The 19,187-nt window shown below is 37.2% G+C and overlaps 1 protein-coding gene across 1 annotated transcript in view; it reads left to right on the top strand.

Annotated features, from left to right (window-relative positions):
• PGAP1 (post-GPI attachment to proteins inositol deacylase 1) overlaps positions 1–19,187 on the top strand; it is a 703,705-nt gene that overhangs the window by 138,660 nt on the left and 545,858 nt on the right. The window contains exons 9-11 of the mRNA XM_053698557.1: positions 5,009–5,114; positions 14,971–15,026; positions 15,337–15,420. Of these exons, the coding sequence (XP_053554532.1) occupies positions 5,009–5,114; positions 14,971–15,026; positions 15,337–15,420 (246 nt within the window). The remainder of the gene's footprint in view (positions 1–5,008; positions 5,115–14,970; positions 15,027–15,336; positions 15,421–19,187) is intronic.

Raw genomic sequence — 19,187 nt, 5'->3', positions numbered from 1 at the left:
ACATCCAGCTTCTTCCTGCATGATCCAGGACATCTCTGGAGGGCTCAAAAGGCTTCAAAGTCGTTTTTGAGGGAGGTAAAAAGCCACAGTAGGGCTGTGGCAGTTGTGACTGTTTGAAAAAAACGTTTTTGTCATTTATTATTCCGTTTTGGGTATTAAGGGGTTAATCATCCATTTGCAAGTGGGTGCAATGCTCTGCTAACTTGTTACATACACTGTAAAAATTTCGTTAGTGTAACTGCCTTTTTTCACTGTTATTTCAAATTTTGACAATTTGTGTTTCTTAAAGGTGCAGTAACGTTTTTTTATATTGCTTGTAAACTTGTTTAAAGTGTTTTCCAAGCTTGCTAGTCTCATTGCTAGTCTGTTTAAACATGTCTGACACAGAGGAACCTACTTGTTCATTATGCGCAGATGCTGTAAGGGCCATGTCTGATACTGCGTCACAATATGCAGATCATGAGGACGGAGAGCTTCAGTCTGGGGGTGACATCTCTGATTCGGGGAAACCTGATTCAGATATGTCTACTTTTAAATTTAAGCTTGAGAACCTCCGTGTGTTGCTTGGGGAGGTATTAGCTGCTCTGAATGACTGTAACACAGTTGCAGTACCAGAGAAATTGTGTAGGCTGGATAAATACTATGCGGTGCCGGTGTGTACTAATGTTTTTCCTATACCTAAAAGGCTTACAGAAATTATTAGCAAGGAGTGGGATAGACCGGGTGTGCCTTTTTCCTCACCTCCTATATTTAGAAAAATGTTTCCAATAGACGCCACTACACGGGACTTATGGCAGACGGTCCCTAAGGTGGAGGGAGCAGTTTCTACTTTAGCAAAGCGTACTACTATCCCGGTTGAGGACAGTTGTGCTTTTTCAGATCCAATGGATAAAAAATTGGAGGGTTACCTTAAGAAAATGTTTATTCAACAAGGTTTTATTTTACAGCCCCTTGCATGCATTGCGCCTGTCACGGCCGCGGCGGCATTCTGGTTTGAGGCCCTGGAAGAGACCATCCATACAGCTCCATTGACTGAAATTATTGACAAGCTTAGAACACTTAAGCTAGCTAACTCATTTGTTTCTGATGCCATTGTTCATTTGACTAAACTAACGGCTAAGAATTCCGGATTCGCCATCCAAGCGCGTAGGGCGCTATGGCTTAAATCCTGGTCAGCTGACGTGACTTCGAAGTCTAAATTACTCAACATTCCTTTCAAGGGACAGACCTTATTCGGGCCTGGTTTGAAGGAAATTATTGCTGACATTACTGGAGGTAAGGGTCACACCCTTCCTCAGGACAGGGCCAAAACAAAGGCCAAACAGTCTAATTTTCGTGCCTTTTGAAATTTCAAGGCAGGTGCAGCATCAACTTCCTCCGCTTCAAAACAAGAGGGAACTTTTGCTCAATCTAAGCAGGCCTGGAAACCTAACCAGTCCTGGAGCAAAGGCAAGCAGGCCAGAAAGCCTGCTGCTGCCTCTAAGACAGCATGAAGGAACGGCCCCCTATCCGGCGACGGATCTAGTAGGGGGCAGACTTTCTCTCTTCGCCCAGGCGTGGGCAAGAGATGTTCAGGATCCCTGGGCGTTGGAGATCATATCTCAGGGATATCTTCTGGACTTCAATGCTTCCCCTCCACAAGGGTGATTTCATCTTTCAAGGCTATCTGCAAATCAGATAAAGAAAGAGGCATTCCTACGCTGTGTGCAAGACCTCCTAGTTATGGGAGTGATCCATCCAGTTCCGCGGACGGAACAAGGACAGGGTTTTTATTCAAATCTGTTTGTGGTTCCCAAAAAAGAGGGAACCTTCAGACCAATTTTGGATCTAAAGATCTTAAACAAATTCCTCAGAGTTCCATCTTTCAAAATGGAAACTATTCGGACCATCCTACCCATGATCCAAGAAGGTCAGTACATGACCACAGTGGACTTAAAGGATGCCTACCTTCACATACCGATTCACAAAGATCATCATCGGTTTCTAAGGTTTGCCTTTCTAGACAGGCATTACCAATTTGTAGCTCTTCCCTTCGGGTTGGCTACAGCCCCAAGAATCTTTACAAAGGTTCTGGGCTCACTTCTGGCAGTTCTAAGACCGCGAGGCATAGCGGTGGCTCCGTATCTAGACGACAGCCTGATACAGGCGTCAAGCTTTCAAGTTGCCAAGTCTCATACAGAGATAGTTCTGGCATTCCTGAGGTCGCACGGGTGGAAAGTGAACGAGGAAAAGAGTTCTCTATCCCAACTCACAAGAGTCTCCTTCTTAGGGACTCTTATAGATTCTGTAGAAATGAAAATTTACCTGACGGAGTCCAGGTTATCAAAACTTCTAAATGCTTGCCGTGTTCTTCACTCCATTCCTTCGGTAGCTCAGTGTATGGAGGTAATCGGCTTAATGGTAGCGGCAATGGACATAGTGCCATTTGCGCGCCTTCATCTCAGACCGCTGCAATTATGCATGCTGAGTCAGTGGAATGGGGATTACACAGATTTGTCCCCTCTGCTAAATCTGGATCAAGAGACCAGAGATTCTCTTCTCTGGTGGTTGTCTCGGGTACACCTGTCCAAGGGTATGACCTTTCGCAGGCCAGATTGGACAATTGTAACAACAGATTCCAGCCTTCTAGGTTGGGATGCAGTCTGGAACTCCCTGAAGGCACGGGGATCGTGGACTCAGGAGGAGAAACTCCTTCCAATAAATATTCTGGAGTTAAGAGCGATATTCAATGCTCTTCTGGCTTGGCCTCAGTTAGCAACACTGAGGTTCATCAGATTTCAGTCGGACAACATCACGACTGTGGCTTACATCAACCATCAAGGGGGAACCAGGAGTTCCCTAGCGATTTTAGAAGTCTCAAAAATAATTCGCTGGGCAGAGTACCACTCTTGCCACCTGTCGGCAATCCATATCCCAGGCGTGGAGAACTGGGAGGCGGATTTTCTAAGTTGTCAGACTTTCCATCCGGGGGAGTGGGAACTCCATCCGGAGGTGTTTGCTTAATTGATTCATCGTTGGCGCAAACCAGAGTTGGATCTCATGGCGTCTCGCCAGAATGCCAAGCTTCCTTGTTACGGATCCAGGTCCAGGGACCCAGAAGCGACGCTGATAGATGCTCTAGCAGCGACTTGGTTCTTCAACCTGGCTTATGTGTTTCCACCGTTTCCTCTGCTCCCTCGACTGATTGCCAAAATCAAACAGGAGAGAGCATCGGTGATTCTGATAGCGCCTGCGTGGCCACGCAGGACTTGGTATGCAGACCTAGTAAACATGTCATCCTTTCCACCATGGACTCTGCCTCTAAGACAGGACCTTCTGATACAAGGTCCTTTCAATCATCCAAATCTAATTTCTCTGAGACTGACTGCATGGAGATTGAACACTTGATTCTATCAAAGCGTGGCTTCTCCGAGTCAGTCATTGATACTTTAATACAGGCACGAAAGCCTGTTACCAGGAAAATCTACCACAAGATATGGAGTAAATATCTTTATTGGTGTGAATCCAAGAATTACTCATGGAGTAAGGTTAGGATTCCTAGAATATTGTCCTTTCTCCAAGAGGGCTTGGACAAAGGATTATCAGCTAGTTCCTTAAAGGGACAGATTCTGCTCTGTCTATTCCTTTGCACAAGCGTCTGTCAGAGGTTCCAGATGTCCAGGCATTTTGCCAGGCTTTGGTTAGAATTAAGCCTGTGTTTAAACCTGTTGCTCCCCCGTGGAGCTTAAACTTGGTTCTTAAGGTTCTTCAAGGAACCCCTTCATTCCATTGATATTAAACTTTTTTATCTTGGAAAGTTCTGTTTTTGATGGCTATTTCCTCGGCTCGGAGAGTCTCTGAGCTATCTGCCTTACAATGTGATTCTCCTTATCTGATTTTTAATGCCGATAAGGTAGTTCTGCGTACCAAACCTGGGTTTTTACCTAAGGTGGTTTCTAACAAGAATATCAATCAAGAGATTGTTGTTCCATCATTGTGTCCTAATCCTTCTTCAAAGAAGGAACGTCTTTTACATAATCTGGACGTAGTCCGTGCCTTGAAGTTTTACTTACAAGCTACTAAGGATTTTCGTCAAACATCTTCCCTGTTTGTCGTTTACTCTGGACAGAGGAGAGGTCAAAAAGCTTCGGCAACCTCTCTTTCCTTTTGGCTTAGGAGCCTAATACGCCTAGCCTATGAGACTGCTGGACAGCAGCCCCCTGAAAGGATTACAGCTTATTCTACTAGAGCTGTGGCTTCCACCTGGGCCTTCAAAAATGAGGCCTCTGTTGAACAGATTTGCAAGGCTGCGACTTGGTCTTTGCTTCACACTTTTTACAAATTTTACAAATTTGATACTTTTGCTTCTTCGGAGGCTGTGTTTGGGAGAAAGGTTCTTCAGGCAGTGGTTCCTTCCGCTTAATCCTGCCTTGTCCCTCCCATCATCCGTGTACTTTAGCTTTGGTATTGGTATCCCACAAGTAATGGATGATCCGTGGACTGGATACACTTAACAAGAGAAAACATAATTTATGCTTACCTGATAAATTTATTTCTCTTGTAGTGTATCCAGTCCATGGCCCGCCCTGTCCTTTTAAGGCAGGTCTAAAATTTAATTAAACTACAGTCACCACTGCACCCTATGGTTTCTCCTTTCTCTGTTTTCGGTCGAATGACTGGATATGACAGTTAGGGGAGGAGCTATATAGCAGCTCTGCTGTGGGTGATCCTCTTGCAACTTCCTGTTGGGAAGGAGAATATCCCACAAGTAATGGATGATCCGTGGACTGGATACACTTCAAGAGAAATAAATTTATCAGGTAAGCATAAATTATGTTTTTTTCTGCTGCCCTTTTAAACATACACAAACACTTTTTTGGAGCTCATCTGTTGCAAATATATCACAAAAATGCATTGTCTTCCTCGTTATTGTCTGTTTGCATTGCTGCGATAAAAATGAAGGAACTGTGAGGAGAGTTTTGATGAATTTGTTTGCATGAGTTTTTCTAAAGAACATATATACTTATAGATTACAGTAGATCCAAAGAACAGAGAAGCTGTTTTAAATTATCACTTTGTGAAACATCCAGCAAAATGGTTTGAGCTCAGCTATGAGACTGCAGTGACTGCATCAGGTATGTGAAAATACTAAATATTCTAAGTTTATCTTTTTAGTGGTATTAAACTTAGAGGCATTGCACTTCAGGTTTTTACTCACCATTTTATTGTTTTTCCTCCTCTGCCTGCAGCTGTCTTTAACTCCTTTCTTACCGGGACTTTCAGAGACAAACTAGCCCAAAATACTGGAGAAGTTTTTGCCATCACTGCATTTAAACCGAAATAGAGCCTTGATGTTTTGTTTTTTTAAAATTTTTATTTACCTGTCAAAACTATAAGTAGACAACCCAAGGTATTGATCTAGGTCTATTTTGGTATATTTCATGCCACCATTTCACTGCCAACTTGCTTTTTGAAACTGATCGCACTCCGGTTCCATATGCGGCAGATGACTGGAGCTCGGGAACTCCAGCTCTTGGCTGTAACTTTACAGCCAAACTGCTGGAATTTTCTTATGCAGCTCTGATGTATATTTACGTCATGCGGTATGATAGGCAAAATACTGCGTGATGTATATAAACGTCCTATTGGGTTAAGGGGTTAAAACAGTTCTCTTATTTTAAACCCTAGCAACTGCCAGTTAGTGAAGCTGCACATCTGCACAAAGGAAGGCACCAACTCGTACCCTGTGACAGAAGTGGTGCACAATCACAGATCAGTGACGTTGCCTTTTTGATAAGCTGCACTGTACACTACAGTTTAGTGCTCACAATTCAGAGCTGGGTCTGCATTGCTCTATATTATTCCTGAGCTATTTGTACATTTGCTATGGAACTTTTAAGCTGGGTTTTTTAAATAAATAAATACTAATCTATGAATGCATAGCACTTTTTTTTCCACAGAGTACAAGAATGTGAGAGCTCCAAGATAGACACCCATTATGAATAGGCGGAGCTTCACCAACTAGCACCTGTTAAAGTATTCTAAAGTCAAAATTATTTATCATTCAGATAGAGAATGACATTTTAAACAACTTTCCAATTTACTTCTATTATCTAAATTGTTTTGTTCTCCTTTTTATCCTTTCTGGAAAAGTGTACCTTGATAGGCTCAGGAGCAGCAATGCACTACTGGGAGCTAGCTGCTATTTGATGGCTGCACATATACGCTTGTTTTCATTAGCTTACCCTATGTATCCAGCTAGCTCCTAGTAGTACATTGTTGATCCTTTGATAAAGGATACCAAGAGAACAAGGTAAATTTGATAATCAACGAATATTCGAAAATTGTTTAAAATTGTTTGCCCTGTCTGTATCATGAAAATTATGAGTTTCATGTCCCTTTAAAGTAAGAGAATAGCTTTGAGGGGAGCTGCAGGCACAGAAGGAATCATATGGTGAGTAGAAGCCCTGCAACTGTTTTTTTACCCACCAGTTTCATGTCCCTTTAATGTTTTAGAGAATCTAAAAAAAATTGTATTTTCTATTTACTACAAGTGATTAACATTTGAATTAGTAAAAATGTTGTTTTTTTGTTCAAGTTTGTTAAATCTCAAGCTTAATATAAGTACAGAGAGAGGGGCTTTAAAAAAAGAAATATAGATTTTAAAATCCTAGGTTATATATGATAATGAATGCACAGAAATATGTCATTAGAACAAAAGAACACAGATTTAAAATTCATGAGTCGGCAAAGTAGTAGAATTACGAAGTCTTGGTGGCAGGAATATATTTTGCTGAATTGGGTTATTAAAGGGACATGAAACACAATTTTTTTTCTTTTATGATTAAAATAGAGCGTGTGATTTTAAACAACTTTCCAATTTACTTCTATTCTCTAATTTGTTTTGTTCTCTTGGTATCATTTGTTGAAAAGGATAACTAAGTAGACGCAAGAGCTGCTGATTGGCGGGTGCATATTTCAGCCTCATGCTATTGTCTCACCCAGTGCATTCAGATAGCTCCCAGTAGTGCATTGCTGCTTCTTCAACAACAAAGGATACCTAGAGAATGAAGCAAATTAGATAATAGACGTAAGTTGTTTAAAATTGTATTCTCTATCTGAATCATGAAAGAAAAATGTTGAGTTTCGTGTCCATTTAAGGACAAGATTTTCTTCACTCTTGTGGTATCTATGAAACCAAGGAATTTAAAATGTATCTATCTATCATTGTAATAAAGGGTTTATGAAAATTCTATAAGCTGCATTAAAATGATAAATTAGTACTGTTTATAAAAGCTTAACACTAAGCTATTAAATTAGTGTTATTAGCAGTAATTTACGGCTAGATTACGAGTTTTGCGGTAAGAGCTGCTCGGTAATAACTTGCAAGTTATTGTCACCGCTCACTTACCTACAGCGCTAGTATTACAGGTTTACAAAAAGTGAGCGTAGAGCAAAATTGAGCTCCATACCGCACTCCAATACCAGCACTGCGGTAAGATGGTTTTACGTGCTCGTGCACGATTTCCCCATAGACATCAATGGGGAGAGCCGGCTAAAAAAAAAAGTCTAACACCTGCAATAAAGGAGCGTAAAGCTCCGTAATGCAGCCCCATTGATTCCTATGGGGAAACAAAATTTATGTTTACACCTAACATTAACCCCGAGTCTAAACACCCCTAATCTGCCGCCCCCGACATCGCCGATACCTACATTATACTTATTAACCCATAATCTGCAGCCCCCGACATTGCCGACACCTACATTACATTATACTTATTAACCCCTAATCTGCTGCCCCAACATCGCAGACACCTACATAATGTTATTAACCCCTAATCTCCCGCCCCCAATGTTGCCGCAACCTACCTACACTTATAAACACCTAATCTGCCACCCCCAACGTCGCCGCCACTATACTGAATTTACGTTGATTGAAGAGGATGCTCTGCGCCGGGTGTCTTGAATATGGACCCGCTCCGCGCTGGATGGATGAAGATAGAAGATGCCGTCTGGATGAAGACTTCTGCTGTTTCGTTGAGGACTTCTGCCGGCTTCGTAGAGGATGGATGTCGGGTCTTCAAAAACTGTAAGTGGATCTTCGGGGGTTAGTGTTTGGTTTTTTTAAGGGTTTATTGGGTGGGTTTTATTTTTAGATTAGGCTTTTGGGTGGAAAAAGAGCTAAATGCCCTTTTAAGGACAATGCCCATCCAAATGCCCTTTTCAGGGCAATGGGGAGCTTAGGTTTTTTAGGTAGGATTTTATTTGGGGGGTTGGTGGTGTGGGTGGTGGGTTTTACTGTTGGGGGGTTGTTTGTATTTTTTACAGGTAAAAGAGCTGATTTCTTTGGGGCAATGCCCTGCAAAAGGCCCTTTTAAGGGCTATTGGTAGTTTAGTTTAGGCTAGGGTTTTTTTTATTTTGGGGGGCTTTTTTATTTTGATAGGGCTATTAGATTAGGTGTAATTAGTTTAAATATCTGATAATTTCTTTTTTTATTTTGTGTAATTTAGTGTTTTTTTGTAATTTAGTTAATTGTATTTAATTTATGTAATTGATTTAATTGTAGTGTAAGGTTAGGTGTTAGTATAAGACAGGTTAGGTTTTATTTTACAGGTAAATTTGTATTTATTTTAACTAGGTAGTTAGTAAATAGTTAATAACTATTTAGTAACTATTCTACCTATTTAAAATAAATACAAACTTGCCTGTGAAATAAAAATAAAACCTAAGCTAGATACAATGTAACTATTAGTTACATGGGGAAAATGTTACTGGATAATCTCCTGTTTTTTTTTTGTTTTGTTTTTTTGGTAACAATCTGAGCTTTAAAATCTAAAAATATTTTTAATAATAGACCAGGTGAGTTTCCAGTTATAGGAGAGAGGATGACAAAGACTCAGTAGTAAAACAGCTGCTTTGATAAACTATTTACACACAGATGTTGGAAGAGAAGTGGGATATTTTCAAATTCTAAACTTAAAGGGACATTAAATATTAATTGTCAAAATTGAATTCACTTTTATATATTAGTTTTGAATTAATATTCAATTAAAGGGACAGTCTACTCCAGAGTTGTTATTGTTTAAAAAGATAGATAATACATTTTTTACCCATTCCCCTGTTTTGCATAACCAACACGGTTATATTAATATACTTTTCCCCCTCTGTGATTACCTTGTATCTAAGCCTTTGCAGACTGCCCCCTTATTTCAGTTCTTTTGACAGACTTGGATTTTAGCCAATCAGTGCTGACTCCTAGGTAACTCCACGTGCGTGAGCACAGTGTTATCTGTATGGCATACATGAATTTACGCCCTTAAGCTGTGAAAAACTGCCAAATGCATTGAAATTAGGGGCGGCCTTCAATGTTTTAGAAATAAGCGTATGAGCCTACCTAGGTTTAGCTTTCAACAAAGAATACCAAGAGACAAAAGCCAATTTGATGATAAAAGTGAATTGGAAAGTTGTTTAAAATTAGATGAGTGTACGTATATCTCAGCGCCAACTATACCTTGTGTGCCCGGATGATGGTGGTACCTAGCTGCCACCTAGATATAATCAAATGAGAATAGTGTATCCAGGCGCCAACAAATGGAGGCTAAGGTTAAAGTTTATCAATATTTATTCAAGACAATTCTTCTCTTATATACAGTTTAGTAGTTAAAAACTTGTTAAGATAATTTAAAACAATAATATGGTGATTAAAATCTATCAGAGACGCATGGATCCACGCTAAAAGATTAAATTAAAAAACAATAATCTATAATCTTAAACTTTAAGCAGGGTATAGATATACAATTTCAACAATGTGTGTTTTTAAACAATTTGGTGTGATGGTATGTGTGAGCATCTGCTCTACACTGTGGTTGTGATGCGAAGTCAAATAGTGAACATTGTGTCTTAAAAGACAATAACAAAAAATCAATAACAAAAAATCAATCCTGTGAAAAAAACAATCAGCAAACAGTCCTCTGAGCAAAAAAAATAATAGTAGTAGATAGACAGTCCTGTGAGCAAAAAATAATAATAATCCTGTGCAGAAATAAAAATAAAAATGGAAGTCAATTCAGTTGAAAACAAAAACTCGCTCCTGTGCGAGAGAAATCACTTCTGTGTGGCAAATATCCAGAAAAACGTGATGTGTGTATCAAGTTAAAAAGAAAAAATGTTGGAAAAACGTTGCAAGAAAAAAAATGATATAAAAACAGTGCTCTGTGGAGACTGAGCTCCAAGCTGAAAGTAAAAACAATTTGCTAGAAGTAACAAACAAATATGCCGATCGATAAAAACCTGTGGGGAAAAAAATAGATACAATGTGTAGATAATTTTTCAATCGTACCCTCCTAGTGGAATATAGCTTACCAGGTCTACGCGTTTCGGCCTTGTCTAGGCCTTTATCAAGACTAATGGTAAGCTGGTAGTTTGGGCCTTATATAGAGAACTCCAATCCGTGACCGGAAGTGCCAATTATCTGTGACTTCCGGTTTTTCGTTGTGATGGTTGTCTCTATATATATATATATACTTATTTTATGTAAGTGATGTCTTATATATCTAGTGGTATATAATTTTATATAATGCCACAAGGGGTTTGTTTGGGGCACCCTTGGGGTATTTTACTCTTTCTTAACCTCCGTTTGCTTGATTACGTCACTTCCGGTTGGGGATAACTGGCTAAATCGTGCCTAAATTTCACTGTTAGAGACCAAAATTCTGGTCGAACTTTTATTATTATTTGTAATTATTTTGTTATATAATCATGATTGATCAGGATCCATTTATTTCAATCTCTTATATCTAGTAGTTTTAGTTCCGATTTCCGGAAGACCCCATTGGATGTGACGTCACCACTAGTTTACACTGGTGATTGGTTTAGTATGGTCCTATCAGCAAAGAGTGTAGTTTGTGTAAGGAGAGGGGAAGTTGAACTGGTATCTCTAATTCTGCCTATTGGGAATAGATACTTGCTGACGATATTCCTAACAGATTGCGATAACTGGCGGAGATTGAATTTCTAAAATTGTATAAATTACGAAAGTTAATAAATCACCTTTTACGTTTTCGTATACGTTTCTCATATATTTCAGAGTGGGGTTAGATCTTATCAGTATTGCCTTGTGTTCATCAAATAAAAACTTTATATTATTTGCCTATGTCTGCGTAATTTTTCTGTGTTAGATTGATCCTTTCTATTGTGTATGTGAAATTTCTTCTATAGTGAATCGTTAGTTTATTTAACAATATAGTCTATATTGATATGTTCCTTTGTGTTGTATATGTGAACATTCATCCATAGCTAATTGCTATTATAATAGTTTACCGGTTTTAATCCACTTGTTCTATAAGTATGCCTTTTGGGTTAAAAAACTATGAAAGATATTCTTTACCTACATATTGCATTACTATAGTTGCTATTTATAGTTGCTCCATTTGTTAAGTGGATACACGCTAAGATTAAGAAAAAAGTTTGTTTCTTAACTTGTGTGCTTTAGCTTTTAGATATGTGTGCTTTAACTTTTAAATAGATGGGTGAATGGGGGTTTGTGGTCATGAGAGAAAGATGATGTTTATATAATATCTGGACGAGTTTTGACAATAATTATTTTATCAATTATAGATTTGATGATGTGTTTGTACAGTGTGAAATCGAAAGTTGGTCTAAAACTTTCCCTTGATATTTAAACTCTAAATTAGGAGTTGATACATTTTAATTCTTTTGGGGTTGAAGGTAACTACGAAGTAGGGATGAGATGGTTGTATGTTCTCTATTAGCGCTAGTTCGGACATCCCGCTGTCTATCCTCGTGGATTGTCTATTCTTACTTTGCTTTTAAAGCTTAGACTGCAAAGAGACTGTGATTTCTAGAGGATTTCTAGAGGAATTTTTGAATTTTTATTGAGTTTTTAAAGAGACGGCTAGAGTATCCTTGGCTGAAATGTATCTTTAGATACATAAATGTAAAACTGCCGTAAATTATTAAACTAAGGAAGGGGAAATGGGAAGGAATCACGTACATATAGATAGAGTATGTTAAAGGAACCGTCCTATGTATGTTCTAGATCTTTTTGCTAGCCTCTAATTCTTTTATATAGAGGCTGCCTGCTCATATAGATGTAATTTATTTCTTCAATGCTTGCTAATATGTTTCTTCAATAAAGACTTATACCCAGAGGGGAGATAATCATAATTTTAATTTTAATTTCAATTTTCATTGGGCCCAATTAGAAGAGGAGAGGGAATACATATATATATATATATATATATATATATATATATATATATATATATATATATATATATATATATATATATATATATATATATATATATATATATTCATATATATTCTCGGTTTGGACATAATTAGATCAGATGAGACAAGTCTTCCTTATTGTTCAATCCTTTTGGGTGGAGACAGTCTAGATTAAAGATCCACTTTGATTCTGCGGATAATAGTTTTTTTGTGTAGTTTCCACCTCTCCAATCTTTTCCAATTTTCTGGATGCCCATATAGGTTAATTCTTTAATGTTTCCCTTATGTTTGGTTGAAAAATGTCTGTACAGGGCTGTGTCCATATTCAACTTCTCTATCAGTAGTATGTGTTCGCGTATCCGGTCTTTTAGGATTCTTGACGTCTGGCCCACGTATTGAAGACCACATGAACACTGTAGCACGTATATCACTCCACTGTCTTGACATCTAATTAACTCTTTCACTTTGTATTCTTCTTTAGTTGTGAAGCTGCAAAACGTGTTGGATTTCTTGCCACATTTGCAAGCCTTACATAGTAGACATGGAAAGAATCCTTTCACTTCTTTTCCAAATGTGTCCGTTACCCCTTTCTTCTTCTTCTTCTCTATAGTTGGGGCTAGTCGACTCTTCAAATTCTTGGTTTTTCGGTATACGAACTTTGGTTTCTGTGGTAGTTTGTCACCAATTAGGTCATCATCTTTTAGGAGTGACCAATGCTTCTGGAATATTTTTTCGATAATGTCACATACACAATAGAAAGGATCAATCTAACACAGAAAAATTACGCAGACATAGGCAAATAATATAAAGTTTTTATTTGATGAACACAAGGCAATACTGATAAGATCTAACCCCACTCTGAAATATATGAGAAACGTATACGAAAACGTAAAAGGTGATTTATTAACTTTCGTAATTTATACAATTTTAGAAATTCAATCTCCGCCAGTTATCGCAATCTGTTAGGAATAACGTCAGCAAGTATCTATTCCCAATAGGCAGAATTAGAGATACCAGTTGAACTTCCCCTCTCCTTACACAAACTACACTCTTTGCTGATAGGACCATACTAAACCAATCACCAGTGTAAACTAGTGGTGACGTCACATCCAATGGGGTCTTCCGGAAATCGGAACTAAAACTACTAGATATAAGAGATTGAAATAAATGGATCCTGATCAATCATGATTATATAACAAAATAATTACAAATAATAATAAAAGTTCGACCAGAATTTTGGTCTCTAACAGTGAAATTTAGGCACGATTTGGCCAGTTATCCCCAACCGGAAGTGACGTAATCAAGCAAACGGAGGTTAAGAAAGAGTAAAATACCCCAAGGGTGCCCCAAACAAACCCCTTGTGGCATTATATAAAATTATATACCACTAGATATATAAGACATCACTTACATAAAATAAGTATATATATATATATATATAGAGACAACCATCACAACGAAAAACCGGAAGTCACAGATAATTGGCACTTCCGGTCACGGATTGGAGTTCTCTATATAAGGCCCAAACTACCAGCTTACCATTAGTCTTGATAAAGGCCTAGACAAGGCCGAAACGCGTAGACCTGGTAAGCTATATTCCACTAGGAGGGTACGATTGAAAAATTATCTACACATTGTATCTATTTTTTTCCCCACAGGTTTTTATCGATCGGCATATTTGTTTGTTACTTCTAGCAAATTGTTTTTACTTTCAGCTTGGAGCTCAGTCTCCACAGAGCACTGTTTTTATATCATTTTTTTTCTTGCAACGTTTTTCCAACATTTTTTCTTTTTAACTTGATACACACATCACGTTTTTCTGGATATTTGCCACACAGAAGTGATTTCTCTCGCACAGGAGCGAGTTTTTGTTTTCAACTGAATTGACTTCCATTTTTATTTTTATTTCTGCACAGGATTATTATTATTTTTTGCTCACAGGACTGTCTATCTACTACTATTATTTTTTTTGCTCACAGGACTGTTTGCTGATTGTTTTTTTCACAGGATTGATTTTTTGTTATTGATTTTTTGTTATTGTCTTTTAAGACACAATGTTCACTATTTGACTTCGCATCACAACCACAGTGTAGAGCAGATGCTCACACATACCATCACACCAAATTGTTTAAAAACACACATTGTTGAAATTGTATATCTATACCCTGCTTAAAGTTTAAGATTATAGATTATTGTTTTTTAATTTAATCTTTTAGCGTGGATCCATGCGTCTCTGATAGATTTTAATCACCATATTATTGTTTTAAATTATCTTAACAAGTTTTTAACTACTAAACTGTATATAAGAGAAGAATTGTCTTGAATAAATATTGATAAACTTTAACCTTAGCCTCCATTTGTTGGCGCCTGGATACACTATTCTCAGTTGTTTAAAATTACATTCCCTATCTGAATCATGAAAGTTTAATTTTGACTAGGCTGTCCCTTTAACTTATGGAGAAGCCACTGCATTATGCAGTTTTCTAAAGTTTTATTTAACTTTTTTTTATTTGTTCCTAATTGACCACAGCAAAGGACACCTTTGTGCCAACACCGATATGGCACATGGTGCTGCTGACTCAAAAAGGCAAAACAAACGTGTGTAGAATTTCTTTAGAATGGATGAAACCTATTAATACTAACACTGGGTTTTATGAATACAGTTAGACTTTGATAATAAAAACAAATCACAGTGTTTTTTGTGTGTAAATTCATGGCACAAAACAATTTGCTTCTAGAGTTCGCGATGTGGATTCCTGTAGGAACCTCAAAATGGAATTATACAGTTGCTAACGTAAGTTTTATATCATTCTGCAATACAGAATTTACAAAAAATGTTTTTGAACTAAATGTGTTTATATAGATTACTTTTAAGATTCAGAAATCCCCAATGCCCTGTAATGACATAAATCCTTTATTTTGTTAACAGGTACAATAGCTGCTTACATTTATTTTTACATTTAACATAGAAAATATTATTTTGTGATCTATTATTTATTTTTCTATTATACTGGAAACGTGGTTCTACTTTAAACTCTCTTTTTTAGCATACTTTTTATTCGAACTGAAGCTTATGTTTTCATGTTTATTTTTTGGATTATTAGGAGTCGTCTGAAACATTTTTTACCTTTCCTCTATCGGAGAACAGAAAACTGTATACCCATTTGCACTGTAAAAACACATTTATGGTAAGCAAGCAATGTTACTCTTTTTATTTTGCTTGATTTTTGAATTCCCCAATTTAGCAACTAAGAATTATTTTTATACTTAAGATTTACTTGAAACTGTTTTATCGTTTGTGTACATATACATGCCTACTGTACATACATATATATAGATCACATATATCACTGAGTGTACTAGACATTTTTTTGTCTCATAACTGAATGCTAAACTGTAGTGATAAAGACAAGTAAATGACTAATATCTTACTCTCTGTCATTTCTTATTATTTTAAGATAAGTGAAATGATGCAGACTCGTGCATGTATTTTGTCCACCTTCACAGTGTTGGCTTTGTGGCACTTCTTGATTGCAAGATAGTAACAAATCAAATGTTGACATTTTGCAATCGTTGTCATATTAGCCTATTGGGTGTTTTACTTTAATGTTATTATGGGCTATACCCTTGACCCAGGGACAGTTTAGTTTAGTTGCACAACTGGCCCTAAAAACTTTATGCCACCTTTTAGCCAAAAAATCCTTTAGAATGCACACTATCACGTTAATCTGTTAGTGAGCTTTCCAAGATGGAATGATTTCTAAAGGAAGGCTCCTTTGCAGATGTCTGTGCGCATAGTGATGCAACAACAAAGGTGGCAATGAATAAGAGATAAGTAGATGAAATTCAGAAAATCGTAGACCCAATTTTATTGAAAAAAAGGAGTTTATGACTGAGTGTTACTGGCAGTCGATGAGGAATCAATGCTTTGTATTTCGCAGGTACAAAGTGATTAATCATTGATAATTGTTTTGTAGATGTCCCTGGTACAAAGGGGTTAAATTGATGCTCTTTTTCTGTTACGGATAGCTGTTTTTCTTTTTCTAACTTTATTGTGCATTTTTCTTTTGTAAATTAAGCCAATTTTATTTCTTTTACGTAACATTTATATGAACTAAAGTAAATGTTGCATTGCAGGAATTTAACCTCAAGTTTATTTTATACTGATGAAGACCTTTAAATTACAGCCCCCTCTAAGCACAGCAATATGTCTACAGGTATATGAGGGCCTGTCCACTTCATCCAGTTGCTGGTCTCATAATGCAGGCGCCCTAACATTGCGAGAGCATTCCCTACTTAACCCCCAGGGATAGCTGGTTTGAGGTCATTTGGTCAGGGAAGGGATCAGCTGATCACCACTTTTACAGGCTGTGTGGCCTCATCAGGAGATCTCAGTTTCTGTATATGTTTGTGGAACTAAAAGCTGTGTTTTTGGCTGTAAAGTTCTGGAAGTCTTGTCTCTTTAAGTCAAATAATTTGATAATAGCACCTAAAATGAACCACAGGGGAGAGAGCATTTCAGGTCTTCTTTGACAGAAACCGCTGGCAGTCTCAGATGGGGAGAATTCATCCTTGATACTAATTTAGTCTTTCACATAACAAGTGTTATGTTCTTTCATTCAGATTTTCTCAGGTGCTAAAATACATGTCTGGGAAAATATGTTTTATTTTTGGAAACTGAAAACTGCAATGTTCTGATGCACGGCTGCCCAAGCTATGTTTTAAGAGCCACAATAAGAAAAGAGACACCAGTCATTTTTTATAAAAAAAATAGTTTCATACTTATTAGGTAATTAAACGTGTATTTGTGCCACACTTTGTAAATTAAGTATATTCAATCAAAGGGACATGAATCCCCATTTTTTTCATGATTCAGCTAAAACATACAGTTTTAAAAATATTTCTAAAAAAGCTATATAGGAAAACATCCTTATGTTTTTATAATTTAACTGTATATACTGCTCAAATTTGAAGATTTTTGCTTAATAAAAAAATCTTTCTAAGATTCAGAATTCCAAATTTTCTGAGGAGAAAAAAAATATTTTTGTTGACCTTCCTTTTAAGCGCAGCATCTTTGGGTTTTTCTGCAAAATTGTGTTGATATTGTGTTTGTGGTATTTTTTTATTGTGCCTTAGCAGTTCAATTGTATGCACTTTCACATCTGTTTTCTAGCCTACCATTCAGGTGTCGGTCTTTTTGTAAAAGATTTATCATATTCTGGAACTACATTCCTCATTGGTATCTGAGTTTGTTTATTTTGGTTTTGCAGCTGTGCCCCCCCATAGATTCTCTTTCTTTTAGATTTTAATTAGTTAAATGAGTTTCCTTTAGGACCAATTTTAGCTTTTATTTCTAAGGTGGTTAAGTCTTGCAGCGTCAGCTCTGATATGGTACCAGCATTTTGTGAGAGCTCTTCAGTATAAGGATATCAAGAAGACAGAATCTTTCTGCTGTGGTTTATTAAGGTCCTAGAATGTCAACTTTTTGAAAGCTTCTATACTGTTATTTTTCATTCTACATTCCTCTTTGTATCTACTGAGAGAAATCTCTGTTTATAGGGGAGAAGCTTTTAATGCAGTGAATGCTTCTTCTCTCTGTACCATTAAACCTTAGTTGAGTAGCTCATTAAGGCAACTTTTGGCCTTCCTTGAATACTATGAACCTGTATTTGTGCATGTGTTTGTATCTTTACATGCAGCTTTTAGAAAATCTTGTACACTGCTCTTCCTAAGACATATGGGTATTTTTTTTGACCAACCCTATAATTCAGATTATTATAGCCTATGGTGAATAAATAATCTTGATTTTATTAGACAGGAGTCGAATATTTTGCATCAAATCTTTACTGAATCCAAACAGCAGCTAAGAAAACATACAGAGAAAAAAATAACATAGTAACAAGGCTGCACCAATCAGCACACAGCAGCCTAATAAACTGTCATGAACAAGTCCAGCACTTCCTCTTTTCTTTGATCATAAGACAGCGGAACCAGTCAACAAACAAACAAACCCCAAAATATCCATCCTAGACCAAAATGGAACAGCGATACCCAGGAACGGAGAAACAGATGACCTGGTCCATAGATAAGGGAGAACATAAAATCCACAGAGTCACTGAAAAGAGAAAAAACGTAAAGTAACAACAATCCCAGAAAAGGAAAATCAACAGCAATAAAATCATTTAGATGAGGTTTCCATAAAACAAAATCTTATTAATACATAATGGGAAAGAAATATTCGCCTCCTGTCTTTAATAAAATCAAAATTATTTATTCATCATAGGCTATAATAATCTGAATTTTATGGCAAGACAGAAGGCTTCATATTTTTCATTTTTAAAACACTTACATAAAAAAACTTCAAAACAAAATGAACAATTTAAAAAATTTGTCAGTCGAAGCTCTGCTGTCCCTCATGAAAACCCTGAGGAAGGACGGTTCTTTAAACCCCATTTTACCTCTGGGGAAGAGGTCCTATCACCCCTATGTGAAAAGCCCGGGGAATGGGCTAACAGCCTTCGAGCTGGAGTTATGCCTCTATGTGAGACTGGAAAATTTGATAATAGGAGTAAATTAGAAAGTTGCCTAACATTGCATGCTCTATCTGAATCACAAAATACATTTTCTCCAACATTGGTGTGTCCGGTCCACGGCGTCATCCATAACTTGTGGGAATATTCTCTTCCCCAACAGGAAATGGCAAAGAGCAAAGCAAAAGCTGTCCATATAGTCCCTCCTAGGCTCCGCCCACCCCAGTCATTCTCTTTGCCGCTGAACAAGCAGCATCTCCACGGAGATGGTGAAGAGTATGTGGTGTTTAGTTGTAGTTTTTTTATTCTACTATCAAGAGTTTGTTATTTTAAAATAGTGCTGGTATGTACTATTTACTCTGAAACAGAAAAGGATGAAGAGTTCTGTTTGTGAGAGGAGTATGATTTTAGCAGCAGTAACTAAA

This window comes from Bombina bombina, chromosome 1 (genome assembly GCF_027579735.1).
Source record: "Bombina bombina isolate aBomBom1 chromosome 1, aBomBom1.pri, whole genome shotgun sequence".
NCBI lineage: Eukaryota > Metazoa > Chordata > Amphibia > Anura > Bombinatoridae > Bombina > Bombina bombina.
This window is presented reverse-complemented; position numbering and strand designations above follow the sequence as displayed.